We start from the raw sequence: 18,275 nt of genomic DNA, 5'->3' as shown, positions 1-18,275 counted from the left end.
GCTGGAATTAATTACTTGATGAAAATGATGTTGATAGGAGCTACATACTACACGGTCAGGGTTTTCCCGGACGCAGGTTTTCTGCGTCTAGGACGCAAAAAAATCACGAAGGACTCGCAAAAAAATGTGTTTGCGTCCGTGAGACGCAATAATAAATAGACAAACTTCTTATTAAACTACACAACCATATCGCTAAAAAACAAACAAAAAATTGTCGGTATTGTGCCGTGTTCATTTCTCGCCGCTATCAATCGATCTTTACAAATCTTGGCCTGGTAATAGCTACATATAGGTCATTTATGATCAGGGTAAATCCGAGTCTTCCGCGAGTTTGAATAGTAAAAGTCTTGCGTTCGGCTAATCGAAGCGTCTAAACAACTATGTTGTAAACAAAGTTTGTAACCATGCAGCGAACGATAGGAAGTTTTTTTTGGTGGCTCTAACGTTAAAGACAAACAAATTGCATCAGATAATACATCTGATGATATGGTTAATGAAAGTCCATCTTCAAGTAAAAAACGAAAGTTTTTGCCGAAGTGGCTGGATACATACACATGGTTGAAAGTTTCCTCTGATAATGAAATGACTTGTGATGTATGTACTAGATCCGGAAAAACGAACCCGTTCACTGTAGATTGCAAAAATTATCAAAAATCGACTTTCTCCAGACATGAGGGGACAAAAGATCACATTGATTCTTTGAAAAGTTTCACACTGCGTTCAAATTTTTAAAAAGCATTAAGTAATGCTACCCATGATGATCAATCTCCCAACTTACAAACAACCAGACATATTACACAAATTCGTACTGTTTATACCATGTGTAAAAATAACATTGCTGCAGATAATTTCTGTGACCTGATGGAACTACAAAGGGTGAATGGCTGTAGTGCAGCTGATGATTATTACAAGAAACCTGAAATAATTGTTGAAATGGAAACAGCGATTGCTGATGTTATTGAGAAAAATGTTATCAATGATATCAAAAACAGCCCATTCTTCGGAGTAATGTTAGATGAAACATGTGATATTTCCGTGGGAAAAAAACTAGTCATATGTGTCAGGTACATTAAGGAAGGAAAAGTAGTTGTTGCCTATATTGGAAATAAACAGATAACTGACTGTACTGCCAATGGGATCAAAACATCTTTATGCGAGTTCTTAATCTTAAAGGATTTAGTGCAGCATGATGACTTTTCAAAATTGATAGGGCTAGGTACAGATGGTGCATCGGTAATGATCGGGTGTAAAAACGGCCTTGGTGTAAAACTCAAAGCAAAGAATGAAGAACTTGTGCAGGTTCACTGTGTGGCCCATAGACTTAACTTGGCGGCATCACAAGCAGGCAAAGGCATACCCTATCTTGAGGATTATAAGACATTTATTCATAGTTTGTACAAGTTTTATAATGACTCTTCATTTAGATATGACAAACTCCGTGAACTACAAGAACTCTTACATGGTAAAGCTAAACAAGTACCAGAGGGTACCTCTGTCAGGTGGTTGTCTGTTGAGGCAGCTGTGAAAATGATATACACATTATGATTCAATCATTATGTCATTAGAAGATGATAAGGACAAAACTGGTAAAGCTCAAGGCATTTGGAAGCTTTTTTCAACTTCCTTGTTTTTGTTGGTTTCTGCTCTACTGATTGACATACTAACAGTCATCGGTATACTGAGTCTGACCTTTCAGAAAGATCATGTTAATTTGTCCTGCATTAGGCACAGTGTTGATGCAACTGTTCAAACTCTTGAAGGTATGAGGCAGGGATCACAAACTGTCCATGAAGTCTTAACTGAGTTGGGCAACCCACCTGTAGGGGGAGGGAAAACCAAATATAGAACAGTTGATATTCAAGACAACCAAGTCCTGAGAACCAGGTTTAACAGTGTCAGAGATAAGTTTCTTGACAATATCATTGCTAATCTACGAAGTAGGTTCCCCCAAGACCAATTGGATTTACTTGAGGCTCTTGATTTGATTTTGAATCCAAAGCGCTATCCTCAGCAAGTTCAAAATCTCCAGGCTTATGGTGATACAAAGTTAGATCGGTTGTGTCAACACTTTGTCAACAGTATTGATCAAAGCAGGTGTAGGGCTCACTTCAGTCAATTTAAACACCTTGCCCACACATACAGACTAGCACTTGGGTTTGATGAGTTTATTGAATTATTACTGATGAACTATGTTGACATATATCCAGATTTTGCTACACTTGCAAACATTGCACTGGTTATACCAGTGTCCAGTGCCCCATGTAAGAGAGGCTTCTCTCATCAGAATGCACTGAAAAACAAAGTCAGAAACAGACTAAATCCTGTCAGGCTAAGCAGGTTGATGATGATTAAACTGTTGGGTCCTCCTTTACAGGACATGGACTTTCTGGCAGTAGCAAGAGTGTTTGGAGCACACAAAAAAACAGAATTAAATAGTGTTTGTCTTTAAGAGTTGGAATGAGTCAGTCAGTTTTACTACATATGTGTTCATTAAATTACATAGAATTATAACTGTATTCTATATTGCTTATCAATTTTGAATGTTCTTTCCTGAAATTAAGAAAAGAAAAGTATTACATTCAATTGATATAATTGCAAAATCAATATATAAAAACATAATCATTTTTATCAATGACATGGTTTGAATTTGAAAGAGTGTTAGTTTTAGAGTTGAATGAAATGAGTCAAGACTGAAGTATTAACAACACAATATGGCAGTCATTATTACTTTGTGCATGAACTAATTACATAGTACATGTTATCATGAAATAAAATGCACTTTGTAATTTGTATACAGATGTAATTATCCAATTTGAATAAAAGAAATAATTAAATTCAATGCACATTTGTATTTTACTGTTTGTAAGATACTTCTTAACAAAACATGTTTTTACAATATTTATTATTCAGTATACATGACGATTTCGCAAAGTTAAAAAATGGGACTCCTGAATTTCTGCTGGGACTCCCAATTTTAAAGTTGAGGAGTCCCTGGGACTCCCTAAAACAAAATGACAGGGAAAACCCTGCACGGTGTTAAGAACGGTTTTGATTTATTCGACAATAACCTTAACCTTGCGGATGATCCGGCAGTAGAAACTGAAATTTATGTGTCATGTGTAAAATATCGAGACTTGGTCGAAAAGCAAATTAACACAGAGATTATCCATGGAAATTATGTTATTTCAAGTGAAAAACCCCACATTGTTAGCGCATTGGGTGCTATACCAAAATCAAATTCAAAAGTACGTTTGATTCATGACGCAAGTAGACCTTTGGGTCGATCCCTGAATGACTATATAACTAGTGACTGTTCATGTTCTTATATGGATCTACGTGAAGTTAATAAACACATAACCAAAGGTTGTTATATGGCTAAAGTAGATCTATCCGCCGCTTATAGGTCTGTACCTATACATCCTTCGAATTATCAAGCCACTGGTTTACAATGGACTTTTTCAGGCGATTCCTGCCCCGACCTACCTGTATGACTCTCGACTCCCTTTCGGGGTCTCAAGTGTCCGCAAATATTCCAACGATTAAGCAGTGCGATATGCAGGATCATGAAATGTAAATACGGCATAATAGTTATCGCGTATTTAGATGACTTTCTCATTTTCGACAAGACTCTCTCCAAGTGCTCATGGGCCCTTCAAAAACTTAGTGTTACGCAAATTAGGCTTCGCAATAAATTACTCAAAAGTAGCAGGTCCTAGCACCATGATTTGTTTTCTCGGCATCGTGATCGATAGTATACATATGACCTTTGAACTACCGTCTGACAAGCTAGCAGAGTTCTCTGCCCTTTTGTTGTCATATCAGACTAGACGACGAGCGAGTAAAGCCCAACTTGAAACGTTATGTGCTAAGCTAAATTGGGCTGCGCAAGTGATTAGTGGTGGTCGCACTTGTTTACGACGCGTCATCAACATGAACGATTCCATTAAACACCGTCACCACAAAATACTGCTATCCTCAGAGTTCCGTCAGGATATTATTTGGTGGGCTACTTTTCTCCAACACTTCAATGGTACATGCAAAATATTGGACTCGAAGCCTGTAACTTCCCTACAAACGGACGCATGTGATAGGGTTGCAGGGGGCTATTTTTGCGGAGACTACTACTATACTAACTGGAGTTTGGACTTACCACCTCTCCAGTTTGAACACATCAATGTGAAAGAACTAGTTGCTATTTATCTTGCCATTTGTCGCTGGTGTTTTCATCTGAAAGACAAACAAGAGATCCCAGAGGGATCTTGGCGCCCACCATTGAATGTTCTTCATAGGTTCCATGTCAGATTGATCTTTTCTCTACTTTTCTCTTCTTCTAAGTCTTACTAATCTGTGTAAATTCAGAAGAAACCTCTAGTACTTTTCAAACAAGGGAAACCTATATATAAAATTTAAGATTTAGGCACCAAGGGGAACCTATATATGGAATTTGAGAAAGATTCCTTCAGTACTTTCTGAGAAATAGCGATAACAAACTTCAATTGTCAAAATCCAAGATGGCTGCCTGTCGGCCATGTTGTTTTCCGATTGGTCTCAAAATGCAATATGCATAACTAGGCACGAAGGGGAACCTACATATGAAATTTCAGGAAGATCCCTTCAGTGCTTTCTGAGAATTAGCGATAACAAACTTCAATTGTCAAAATCCAAGATGACTGCCTGTCGGCCATGTTGTTTTCTGATTGGTCTCAAAATGCAATATGTATAACTAGGCACCAAGGGAAACCTACATATGAAATTTGAGAATGATCCCTTCAGTACTTTTTCAGAAATAGCGATAACAAACTTCAATTGTCAAAATCCAAGATGGCTGGCTGTCGGCTAGGTTGTTTTCCGATCGGTCCCAAAATGCAATATGCATAACAAGGCACCAAGGGGAACCTACATATGCAATTTGAGAAAGATCCCTTCAGTACTTTCTCAGAAATAGCGATAACAAACTTCAATGGTCAAAATCCAAGATGGCTGCCTGTCGGCCATGTTGTTTTCCGATCAATCCCAAAATGCAATATGCATAACTAGGCACCAAGGGAAACCAACATATGAAATTTGGGAAAGATCCCTTCAGTGCTTTCTCAGAAATAGCGATAACAAACTTCAATTGTCAAAATCCAAGATGGCCGCCTGTCGGCCATGTTGTTTTCCGATCGATCCCAAAATGCAATATGCATAACTAAGCACCAAGGGAAACCAACATATGAAATTTGAGAAAGATCCCTTCAGTACTTTCTCAGAAATAGCGATAACAAACTTCAATGGTCAAAATCCAAGATGGCTGCCTGTCGGCCATGTTGTTTTCCAATCGGTCCCAAAATGCAATATGCATAACTAGGCACCAAGGGGAACCTACATATGAAATTTGAGAAAGATCCCTTCAGTACTTTCTCAGAAATAGCGATAACAAACTTCAATGGTCAAAATCCAAGATGGCTGCCTGTCGGCCATGTTGTTTTGCGATTGGTCCCAAAATGCAATATGCATAACTAGGCACCAAGGGGAACCTACATATGAAATTTGAGAAAGATCCCTTCAGTACTTTCTGAGGATTAGCGATAACAAGAATTGTTTACGGACGGACGGACGGACGGAGGGAGGGACGGACGGACGGACCACGGACCACGGACGCAGGGCGATTTGAATAGCCCACCATCTGATGATGGTGGGCTAAAAAGTGCTAATTTACACGGACAATAGGACAGCGGCAGCATGGGTAAATAAGGGGTCGTGTCGAAACAGTACGAGCATGTTTATACTGAGAATAATCTTTTGGCTATGTGCTTTTTACAACTTTTCTCTTAAATGTGTGTACTTTCCCGGTGTTCATAATGTGATTGCAGATGCTTGTTCTAGACTACATGAGCCCCAGAAACTTTCACAACTATTCGAACTAGTTCCGTCTCTGCAGTTACAGCAATTTACAGTAGATGAACTCACTCGCCATATGCCTCTGTCATTTGTGCATTACAGGTGGAACAACAGCAGAGAACCTCCAGATGGTCGCCGAGGACCTGAAAAGAAGGGCGTAGGCTAATTCCACCGCTGCAACATATTCTTCACATTTGCGATGCTACATCGAATTCTGTGTGCAATTGAGCCTATCGCCTGTTCCAGCATCTTTAACAACTATTCAGATGTACATTGCTTACTTGGTGTCGATAAAGCAATTCCGATTTAGTACAGTTAACCAATATCTGACAATTATCGCTCATCTCCATAAGGGCTCCAATTTCCCTGACCCCTCATGATCAAGGGAGATTATCAGTTACAGCAGGAGTTAGCGAGAGTAAAACGTGTGTTGGGTGTTGCCCAAAAACCTGTTGATATCATCACTCCTCAAATTCTGCGTGCAATACATTCATCATTGTCAATGAACAACTTGCAGGATTTATCATTTTGGTGTGCTTGTTTAGTAGCATTCTTTGGTCTTTTACGGCCAGGCAATGTGGTGGTGCGTCAGGCCTTTAACAAGGATAAGGACTTGCGGAGAGTTGACATACTAGCTTGTAATTGGGGATTCATCATTTTCCTTCGTTGGCAAAAACAATACAGTATCGGGGAAAAGGTGTAGTGGAAGTGTACCTCCCAAAATTAGGGACATCTAATGTTTTATGTCCGGCTTCGGCTATTTTAGCATTACTTCAGTCTTCAAAGTCAGCTGACCCTTTGGGCCCTCTGTTTCTTAAAAATGATGGGTCCACCTTATGTTATAATACTTTCCTTATGTTGTTACATGCATGTCTGACTGAAGCTGGGATTCCATCCTCTAATATTAAAGGACACTCATTTCGGAGAGGTGGAGCCACCTGGCTCAGCAAAATGGGTGTTCCTATGGGTACTATCAAGCAGATTGGCCTCTGGTCAAGCGATGCTGTGTATCGGTTCATAGATGAAAACAATGATAGGAAATTTATAACTATGCAACAATTCACAAAATCAGTCGCACTGATTTAACAATTTTAAGGCATATATCTATTATGCAGCGTACTCACACTTATTAAAGTGTGAAGAATTTAGTCTGACTCCTACTACTTATACTATATTATACCATTTTACTACTCCCCATTTTTGTTTATTATTATTATTCAATATCAACCAATTCCACTGGGCTTGGGGGTAAAAGTTTTTATTAGTAAATTACAAATGTTGTAATGTAAATGTTGTACAATTATTTTATGTGTGATGGTTATTAAATTAGCCAGTTTATGTTGGTTTGTAGCTGTTATCTTTGCCATACTAAGCTGTATTTGATATGTTAATATATACATATCAATTTCGAACAGTGTTTCCATGTAATGTGTTGATGTTTTGGGGTGTTTTTTGGGTAGTTTTTGGGTAAATCGTTCGACCCGGCCAATGTAGTGATTGCTATCTGGGATTTACACGAAAGCTCATTTAATTTCCAATTGAACGAAATAAACCAAACCATCTAACCCAAAATAACGTCAGAATACAACGTCTATCCAACGTCAGAATATGACGTCTAAAAAACTTTCACATCCAACCAAAATCCAACGTTGGATTCTGACGTTTAGTCGACGTCATGTGCCCGCTGGGTTGAATATCTTTTCACTGTCCACTCTATATTGTTTTCTTTGTCAAAAATGTTGGTAATTATTGCTTTTCTACGTTTTATTTTGTTGTTACCATGGGGAGGTTAAGTAAGGGATTGCATGTATGTGTTATATTTCATTATTTTTTTTTGATAGATATATTGATAATTGTAATGATGATGATACATGTAAGTGTAAAATCTTACAAAAATAAAATAAATATTTAAAAAAAACAAAACCTTATTAATCGCTCTTGTTGGCCTGGATGGAAGGTGGTGATGAGGGGGGATGTGGGCTCTACTTTGGGAGAAAGTAGCACACCCATGTGATCGGGCAGGTGTACTGTGGACGATTTGTGCCATTTCGTCCTTTTGTCTTTTCGCCTCGAAAAGACGAAAATCAAGTAACTTAATTGTCGAAAATTAGCATAACTTCTGAAAAGACGAACAGCGGAACGACATACGCGAAAAAAACAAATAAATGCACGCAAATTAGCGACTTAAAATCTCGTTTCTTCTGGTTCATTAATTTCGTCTTGCCGACATTTCGCCCCAAAAAGTCGAAAATCAAATATCTCAATTCTCGAAAATAAACAACCCTGAAATTTCGCCTTTTCGCCTTGACAAACTAAGCTTAATTTTCAGGCGGAAAGACAAAATTTAAGGTTTGTTAATTTTCAAGAATTGAGATATTTGATTTTCATCTCTTGGGGCGAAAGGACAAAAGGACGATTTTTTCCCGACTCTTCGCCCCAAAAATACGAAATTTAACATCCTTAATTTTCGTCATTTCGCCCCATAAAGACGATGATTAAGGTTCGTTTAATTTCGCTTTGTCGTGTCGAAAAGACAAAATTTAAGGTTATTTTTACATTTTAAGGCGAAAAGTCGAGATTAATGAACCCAAAAAACGAGATATAAAGCGAATGTTGTTTCGTCTATTCGGGGCGAAAAGACGAAAAAAAAAGTTTTGTTAATTTCGTCTTTTCGTCCCGGAATTAAGTAGTTTGATTTTCAATGGCACAAACCAACCACCGTAGATCGCACACATGTTCACATCCAATTGGGCAATCAAACCCCTATCCACCTCGGTGAAAGACAAGACTATTACCAATATGCCACCCGGCCCCCCAAGTATGGATATTGTACGGGCCATAGCTATGCAAATGCAGTTCCATTGATAACGTTACACATAGGCACGCCATTCTGTCTTAAAATACACACAATATACGTAAGAACCTTTTGACCTTACGGATAAAATCACATAATGTCAAAAAAAGTTATTTGGCCTCAAGGTAAAAAGATTTGACCTGCAGTATTTATGATAGATTGGCGTGTCATAGATAGAACACTTAAAGTGCATGACCTGAAATAGGCTTTAACAAATGTAGGTTACTTCACGCCTGGTAGAGCAACCAATCACTGTTTAAATATGAGATCGATGTGATATTAGCATATCAGAAACTGTTGATCAAAATGTTTTATTTTAATACCAGTTGTAAATGATATTGATCACTGACATCCACTTCATTATCATGTACTTATAGATCTATTCAATCATATTCTTATTTGATAAAAAAAACAATGACTTTAATGTAATATAGTCTAGTATGTGACATCAAATTGGTATAGCTGAGTACTGGCAGTTGTGGATCAAGAGATCAGTTGGGAGTGGATGAGAATGGTACAAACGAGACGAAATGCATGTTTTTTTTTCAAATTCAAGACATATTTCATGGAAGTTAATGCGAGTTTACAAGACACAAGCCTGGATGTTCACCATTTGGAGGTGTACCTCCCTCAAATACATGAATAACTGTTGGTCAAATTTGTTGGCAATGGATTAATTGATTTTAAAGGAACTCTGGCTACTACCACCTGTGTGTGCATTTAGTATGAAATTTGTTTATTAAAATAGTTAAAAGCTAATTAAGCTTATATCCGTGCCTGTGGAATTAATCTAAAACTAATCTAAACTACAAAGGAAGCAATATGGTTAATTTGTTAATCTATATCCCCTATACATACTTAGTGATGTTAATTTGTATATGTACTTGTACCTATTAATTGTTATTTCCACAGGTATTTCATTGACAGAACAAGGAGGCCGTTCGCAATCGCACAGAACTACATTTCGTTTGTAGGCCTTGCCTAGCGACGCAGCTTGATGAAAGCAACGTTAGTGTCAAGGTAAGGATGCGATGGAGTTCAGAAATTGTTATATTTAATGTAATAGATTTACTTTCTGTATGTTCGCGACAAACCGGCATTATGTTCGCGACAAACCGGCATTGAGTAAATGAAATTTATCAAATTTTATAACACTTTTGCATTTTTCTTCAGCGGCCAGATGAATACATGGATGAAGAACCTAATAATGTATCCATGGACGACGAACCTAATAACGTATCCATGGACACATCCTTCAACATAGTAGTCACACCTGGTTGGGAGTCATGACAGCGTATAATGTGACCGGGTGGGGTGTCCTGCTGGGTGTCTTCGGCAGTATGCTTCAGTGAGGTAGCACTATAAATATTATGGATATTGCACTTCGAAAAACTTTTCCCCGCCGAAACTCAAAAATCATGCAAACATGCACTTAAAATGTTTCAGCTCCTTCATATATGCACGTACAGACTTGAACCTGCTGCCCCCATTTGATGATCGTAAGAGGCGACTTAATTTGGGATCTTATCTTTTCTCTTCTTTCTTAACAACTTTCTTCTTCCTAACATCTCCCTTGATACTGACTCACTTCTGGCCTTTAGTTGAGCGTTCGCCCCTGTGAGGAAGGCTTTGGGTTCTGTCCCCTGGCCGAGACATACCAGAGTCTTTAAAAGTGGTAGTTGCTGCTCCTGCTTGGCGCTCAGCATAAAAGGAGTGGTACGACTGGTTCGCCCGTTATCAGTATTATGTGACCGGGTGGGTTGTCTGGCTGAGTGTCTTCGGCAGTATGCTTCGGTGAGGTAGCACTATAGATTGGCAAAAGTTCCGGCCTATCACAAGGAGACATAACATGAACATACCGCAGCCTCCCAAAACACACATACGCACTCACCACACGCATGCATGTCGCACGCACGGGAGGCCGTCCTTAAATGACCTTGGCTGTAAATAGGACTTTAAACAGAATAAACCAAACCAAACCTTGTTGTGTAAGTAAATTAATGTTCAACGGCCCACTCTTATCATAGCTTAAATGTAAAACATACTGTTACAAATTAAAGTGTACAATTATTTAAGCTCATCCAAACAGACAGTGGAGTCTGACGTGGATCCTGTACTGCACGAATCACTGTCCCACAGTCCCAAGTCTTTCTTAAGCATTTCAACCGCTGCCTCTGTTACTGGTCTGAACTTCATGTGTGCCGGTCCGAATGTGCTGGTCCCTCCGGCGGCCTTGACTTTAAACTTTACGTTTAGTAGTTGTTTCTTTTATGATACTTATTCAAACAGACACTGAAGTAAGGTATCAGTGATACTATTTTGATGTGTCAACCTGCAAAGTGAGGTGTTTTGCAGGGCCAAAATAGTTAAGTTCAGGACCAGGTGATTTGGTCAGTATATCTTTTAAACCTATTAAAATCGTTAGCTTCGGAATGATCCTAATTAAACAAACTCAGAATCTTAAGTGAGAAGTTGTCGGGGAGGAGAAGTAACCTCTGCTAGGTTAGGGGCAAAACTATCAATGATGCACAATGATATGTTTATAATCCACTACAGCTATGTTACCTGTAAAACCACATTATGTTATTGACCATACCCCCCACCCTGAGACCTCCACAATGTGTGTATGTAACACCTGGCCGTCTACTGTGTACACCACCACATTGTATCCGGTCTGTGTCTGGTCACACAGACTGACCGGAACATCCTCTGTAGAAAACCTTACGAGTGGTGTAGATGATGTAGATACTTCACATATATTCCTCTCACCTAAACAACAACCACAGACGACCTGTGGTGGGGTCCAGACTGATATCTTCGATGGTATTGTTGTGTTGTATTGTCTATATGACCTTTGTTGTTGATGAGCTTTATTGTGCCGGTGGTACAGTCACACAGCCATGCACATCCATCTGATGTAGGACAGATCGATGTGATGTTATCCCGGTATGAGAACTGGGACATGACGGTTGGTCACTAGGCAGTTTTATGTTCCCGATGGCCTGTTTCAGGTGATATTGTCTCTCCATACCCGGAGTAAACTCTGCCATATCTATATCAGGTGTCGGTGTGATGTCAGAATCCATTTCACAAATTTCAGATACCGAGTCGTACATGAGTACAACAGTTCCTGTTTTGAGAGTCTGTTTATACTCGGATGAGATTTGTTTCAGAGTATCCAACATCTCCAGGTTTTTGATGTGCGTCTGAAATAGATCCATGGCCGCCACCTCCATCTTGTCATAATTTATTATGTAATCCTCGGTAATCTTGTCTACTTACACTGGTTATTATTGGGGATAATTTGTTGGCGAAGGTTTTCGTACAGAGGTTTATATGAAGACATTTTGCTTCGAGACGAAATAATTTCCTGGTTCAATTTCGGAATGTTAACGTTGTCTGTTTAATCTAAATACATTCTGAATAACGATTTAGTTTTCTGTTTAATTTTTGAAATTTCTGCAGAAATTTTAAAATGTGATAGTGTGTTGAAATTGTGGATGTGGGGCAAATAAGCGTTTTACAATTTTGCCACAAGAAAAACACGTCATTGTCTCTGATCTTTTTTACGTACAAGCAAGGACGTACATACGACTGTATGTCCCTGATACAAGACAATTATGCTGTACATACCAGATTAATTTTCTGCACAAAATTACGCTTAAAATAAATTGTAGGTACAGGATAATTCTGATATATGTATAAGATAAGTCGTACGTACAAGATAGATCTATTGAACGTATAAGATAATTCTGGTGTACGTTATTAAGATAAGTTAAGGCATAAGATAAATCTGGTGTACGTATAAGATCAGTCGAACGTACAAGATAAGTTGAAGGTATAAGATAGCTCGGGGGTACATACAAGATAAGTTGTACATACAAGATAATTCCGGTGTACGTATCAGATAAGTCGTAAGTACAATGTTATTCTAGTGTACGTATAAGATAACGAATGATTGATAAAAACCGTTACCTGTTTTTGTATGACGCTAAACTGATGTCTTGTGTGTTGATTTGTAGGCGTATTTTGTGGTAAACTTCTCAGCTTGTCACTTGGTAGCTAAAACGCTCCCATCTAATGTATAAAAAGATGTTTAATACTATAAGACTCTATCATATGTGGTCATGTAGGATAGGGATATTCCACCCGAGGGGTCACAAAATGTGGTAAAACCCGAGGCTTCTGCTTCTTTTGAAACGAGAGGACCCACCGGTGTGTTATGCATGTGATGCTCAAGTCACAGTGGAGCATTTTTATGGAGGCGTTTACGCCTGCCATATTACAATCACCTACGAGTTGTGACGTCACACTCTCTCACTTTCATTTTCGTTATATTTCCTTTCACAGTTCATTTTGTAGTTTCTTTCGGTACATATATGATGTAGTTGAACTATATATACATTTATGAAAACTATCAAGACTACAAATAAAGTGCTATTACATGAAAGTTCTCTTCGGCGGAAGCCCGGAATTTGAGACCTCTGGTGGTAATTTCTGTAACTAGGGGTAATGATTCGCTTATAATTAGTTCCAAGTATGACGCACGTCATTGTAGTCCGTCATTCAAAGTAGATGTGCACAGAAATGTATTAACTATGCTGATAATGTTTTGAACATTTCAGGAATTATTTTGAATAAACAATAAGAATAATGTCTTGTAAATATCTACACCTGCATCGATTTTTGCAAATCTATATTGAAAATACTGTTTGAAGGGAGATAACTGCGAGATTCTGACGTTACCTTACAGAGGACACTTGTTTAACTACAATAAGGATGGCATAACAACCAAGCGCAAACAAATTCCTGATTTTCATAATACCCTCCAGGTTTTGGCTAACAATATTTCTTTTGTTTACAACTTGGTAGTTTGTTCACGAGATTTTATGAGATTTAGTCCGATATTTATTATATATAATTAGCGATCACGTGTTCCGTCTGTTTACGTGAGCGAGCACTCTGTCAAAATGGAAGCACGTGGACACGGGCTTCACACGAAGCATCAAAATGATGTTTGTCGCTAGAAATTAATATCTATCAACATGAATTAAAGGCAAGTTGCTTACAAAGTTTAAATCTGTTTGTTGACTCACTGAAATAAGTGTTTGTTTATTTAGGACGAAACTGTTTACGATAAGTTGTTCAAGCCTGGCCAGACCACAAAATCTACTGCGATTATAGTCCGAATTTTCTGACGATCTTGCTATATACTATATGCAAACTTTAATCAGCTTTAAGGCGATATCAACCCCAGAACCCTTCGGATTACTGCGATAACTGATCGAAGTCCCTGTGTTTCAAATCCATGAATCGGTAGACCTACGTGATGGCGTGATGGAATTCGATCGTTTATTTTTTAAAACTAAGAAAACTGGCACATATCTGTCGTGGTGGTCATTTGTGCTGTACCTTCCCCGACAGAGACACTATACAGAACCTGGATTTCTGTGATAAGGTTTACTGCAGAAGCTACTCGCGCTCGTAATATATATGAAAATGCTAAATTATTATTGAACCAGCTTGTCTTATTTATATATTATTCAGCTCACGATTCAACCTTTTCAAATGTTTTCATGTAATATACATTTGTATGCACCAAGCTGTGAAATGTTTGTATTACATAGAATATTTAAACAATACAAAGTAATTGTAGATTAACAAAATGTATACCAATTGCATTTTAACCTATTAGTACAACTTTTTGTTGTTTTCATGTAATATAACTTTTTGTTGTTTTCATGTAAAATGATAAATACATGTATATCTATTGGCAATCGATATCAAATCCATATAATATAAGACTTTCTCAAATATCAATATTCCTCATAACTTTCAAAATAAATCTATATTTGCTTTTGAAATTTAATTAAAAATGTTTGATTTTCATGTCACGAACATATCCCTTAAAATAATCATCAATCTCCTTATTGGTCTCCAGAAAGTGTGAAAATAAATGAAACTTGTTTGTCAATAATTCTATTTATTATGAATTCATGTATAACCATTTAGGTTTTTTTCAATGTTGACCTTTAAAACTATATATATATAAGCAACAATCTGTGGGATGTCAAATATGGAAGGCTATAGCTGTTTCAGGATAAATTGCCAAAAATGCTTATAAGTACTGTTTCATATCACTGATAACATATATTGGGTTTTCGACTATTATGTGTTATTGCTACTTAAGTGTGAATTTTTTCGGCTTAAGTGATAATGTATTTCTTTGTACTAATGTGCAACAGACATCGCGAGAGTTTAATTCTCGTACATATAATATTGACTCCTACAAAAAGAAATTGAGTGATCATGAGTGGTTGACCTACGAGAGACATTTTATCAAATCTCATATTGACCATACTGATTGCTCATGATCATATTTCATCCGGCCTAGTAAACTCTAGAAAAAACATCTTAATTTATGAAAGTAGCTAACTCATTTAATGTATGTGTAAAAATTAAGTATATATATATATCGTACAAAACCTCAAACTTCTAATATGGTAGATATGAAACATACATTTAGGCTGACTGCCTGATAATATAATACAATTTGTACAGAGTTTACAATCCTTTGACATTTAGCTCATAATATACACCATTATAATTTGATCTGTCGTCATGCGTCGGTCTTCTTCTTAAGACCAAGATATCGCAGAATGGTGTAGAAAAGGTTCTTAAGCTGTTTTATCAAAATTGTTAATTTCATGGCCCCCTATGTGTCGCATTCTCCCTGGGGAGAGGATACATTTTACTATAGTTTATATAGGAAACTCATCACACATATTTTAGCATAATTTGTTTCATTTTCATTGGAAATTGGTTAGCACGTGGTTAGGGCAAACTTTTCTCAATGACATATTGTCAGAGAATGTCAAGGCCAACGACTTGTTATGGGTTCGAATGTCAAAAATAAAAATCTCAAATTGATTATTTTTTTCATTTCATATGAAAGAACATAGTCCACTGAAACAGAATGTGCATATTTTATTGTCATCATATAAAAATAAGGCAGAAAGATATGGCACTTGGAAAAGAATCTTAAAGCTATTTTCTCCAGCCAAAATTAAAAAATAATCCAAAATTGCAGAATAAAGGTTTCTGCTCTTTTATCTATATACACATGAAGGCTTGATGTTTGGCGCATCGATAACGTATGGCTGGCTACAAATGTTATACTTATATTTGACCTTGACCTTCATTCAAGGTCACGGGGGTCAAATGATGAAAAAAATTCAAAGTTGTTTCAAAATTATTAATTTGGGTCACATTTTAAAGAATCGGCGCTTTTAAAGGTGTGTGCAATGTATCAAGGTCAAATAATCAAAATGACGCAGATATGGCACTTTTAAAAAGAAATTCCTACCAAAATGAAAAAATGACCCAAAACTGCACATACACATGAAGGCTGGATATTTGGCAAACAGATACATGTAACATGTGTGACTGGCTACAAATATTGAGTTTATCTCTCTGACCATAACCTTCATTCACATTTTAAAGAACCGGCTCTTATGAAGGTGTGTGCAAAGTTTCAAGGGCAAATTATTAAAAATGATGCAGACATGCCCTTTAAAGAATGTTTTCTTGCCAAAATTAAAAATTATCCATAAATTGCAATTCAATTGTTGGCTCAAAAGGGGTGTCCAGCAAGATTATGGAGTTGGGATCTGAATGGTTTCACAGATAAAACAAGAGGCCCAGAGGGCCTGTATCGCTCACCTGGTTTTATGAGATATGAAACAAGAATGATGCTTAAGTTAATTTGTCGCTGGTATTTCTATGTCAATATATCATAAGCATTTTATATGGGTACATGTACATTGGTTTATTGTTATTCTAAAAATGTCAATTTAGCGAAATTGACCTATTTTGGTCCCATCCTTCAGCCCCCGGGAGGTTAACCCCAACATTCGTACAATTTTGAATACCCACCCCATAACCATGCTACCATACAAATGTAGGTTTTATACCAAATTGTGCAATTAATCCATGAAATGAAATTGACTTTGGGTACAACCCCATAGGGATTGCTACCACACCAATGTGAGTTATATCCATAACTTAGTTTCAGAGAAACCAATTGACCCCTTTTGACCCTGCCCCCAGGGGTCAACCCCACCATTTTTACAATTTTGAATCCCTACCCAAAATGATGCTACCAGTCAAGTATGAGCTATATCGATTGCTTAGTTTCAGAGAAGAAGTTATTTATGTCAATTAAGCCAAAACGACCAAGAGATGAACACAATCCTGATGTAAAACGCTGTATATTTATATACAGTACCTATAGCTACTAGGCTATTATCTACATCTTTGTGGTAAATTAAAAAGCAACAAATCACAAATCACAGTTTATTGTTAATATTGACATTGGATCTATTAAAATAGATGGAATTGATATCTAATTTTAAAATAATTGTCCTTAACAAATGAGGTCTTTGTTGAAAAAAAAGTGTAATAACTTTTAAAAGCCGTCAATCTAATTTTGATATTATTCTAAGATCAAAATAGAAAGGAATAAACAATTTTGTTTACAAGATATTGAAAGACATTGCACACTTTCAACAAAAAAAGTAGCAGACACTCCCTGTATTTTCAATACATATCGTGTATTGTTATAACTTATCGAAATGCATATCATATTGTTTCGACATTTCTAATACCCAGGCCTATAAAATATAAGTTTGTTTTAAACACATAAATGCAAATTTTGAACTACTTAAATATAAAAGATGGTTTAAAGTATGAATGTTAATGACATGTACCTAAGTAGAAGTTGATTTGAAAAAATTTAAAATGTTTGACTTCTTAAGTAAAGGTTTGATTGAAATAAGAAATGTTTAACTACTTTTAGAAGTAGGTTTGCAACTTTAAGATGGTTAAAACCATTATGTACATCGGAACAGTCTAAACCATTACATTCATCAGGACTGTGAAAACCATTATGTCCGGTTGGTTTGACACACTTAAGTGGAAATGTTTAGTCATGTTGATATCAGTTTAATTTGTATTCTTGCTTTATTTCAAATATCTTCTTTTACATCTGACTAACGCCTCCTACAGTACTTTAAGTACTTTGATTTAATAGAATGTTCCGATTTCAAGCACATTCGTGATAAATACTTTCCAGTCCTGGATATGAAAACCCTTTTCAGTTCCGTGGATTCGAAAACAATATTTAGCTACTTGAAAGAAATCGATCTATTTTATAGACTTTGATGTCTTTTACGTTACTGTCTTTGACGTTCTATGTATATAACAAAGTTCACATAATATATTCGTACATATACATATTTTACTATTTTTAACAAACTTTTTTATCATAATGATCTAAATATACAATACGGATGCTTTTAAAAATGACAAATTTTATCTGATTTTAACTTTAAAAATAAAACATGTTAGTATATTGTTTGGCCCCAAATGACCCTAGTTGTCGATGGGCCGTAAAACATAAACAAACAAACAATCAAGTGTCTTTAATATTTTGATTTATGTCTTACATTGAAAAATTAATATTCAACTCAGACGGCAATTT

The 18,275-nt window shown here is 36.8% G+C and overlaps 1 protein-coding gene across 1 annotated transcript; it reads left to right on the top strand.

The window, feature by feature from the left end:
• Window positions 1-819: 819 nt before the first annotated feature.
• Window positions 820-1,545, top strand: LOC117315108 (zinc finger protein 862-like). The gene has a single exon (XM_033869254.1). It carries the CDS (start codon window positions 820-822, stop codon window positions 1,543-1,545), a length of 726 nt encoding a protein of 241 aa, XP_033725145.1.
• The last annotated feature ends 16,730 nt before the right edge of the window (window positions 1,546-18,275 follow it).

Source organism: Pecten maximus, chromosome 17 (genome assembly GCF_902652985.1).
Source record: "Pecten maximus chromosome 17, xPecMax1.1, whole genome shotgun sequence".
Lineage (NCBI taxonomy): Eukaryota > Metazoa > Mollusca > Bivalvia > Pectinida > Pectinidae > Pecten > Pecten maximus.
Note: the sequence above shows the minus strand (reverse complement) of the source record. Positions and strands in the feature narration are given on the sequence as shown.

Coding starts and splice junctions, on each gene's coding strand:
- LOC117315108 (XM_033869254.1), top strand. CDS start 820: ATGTGTAAAAATAACATTGCTGCAGATAATTTCTGTGACCTGATGGAA.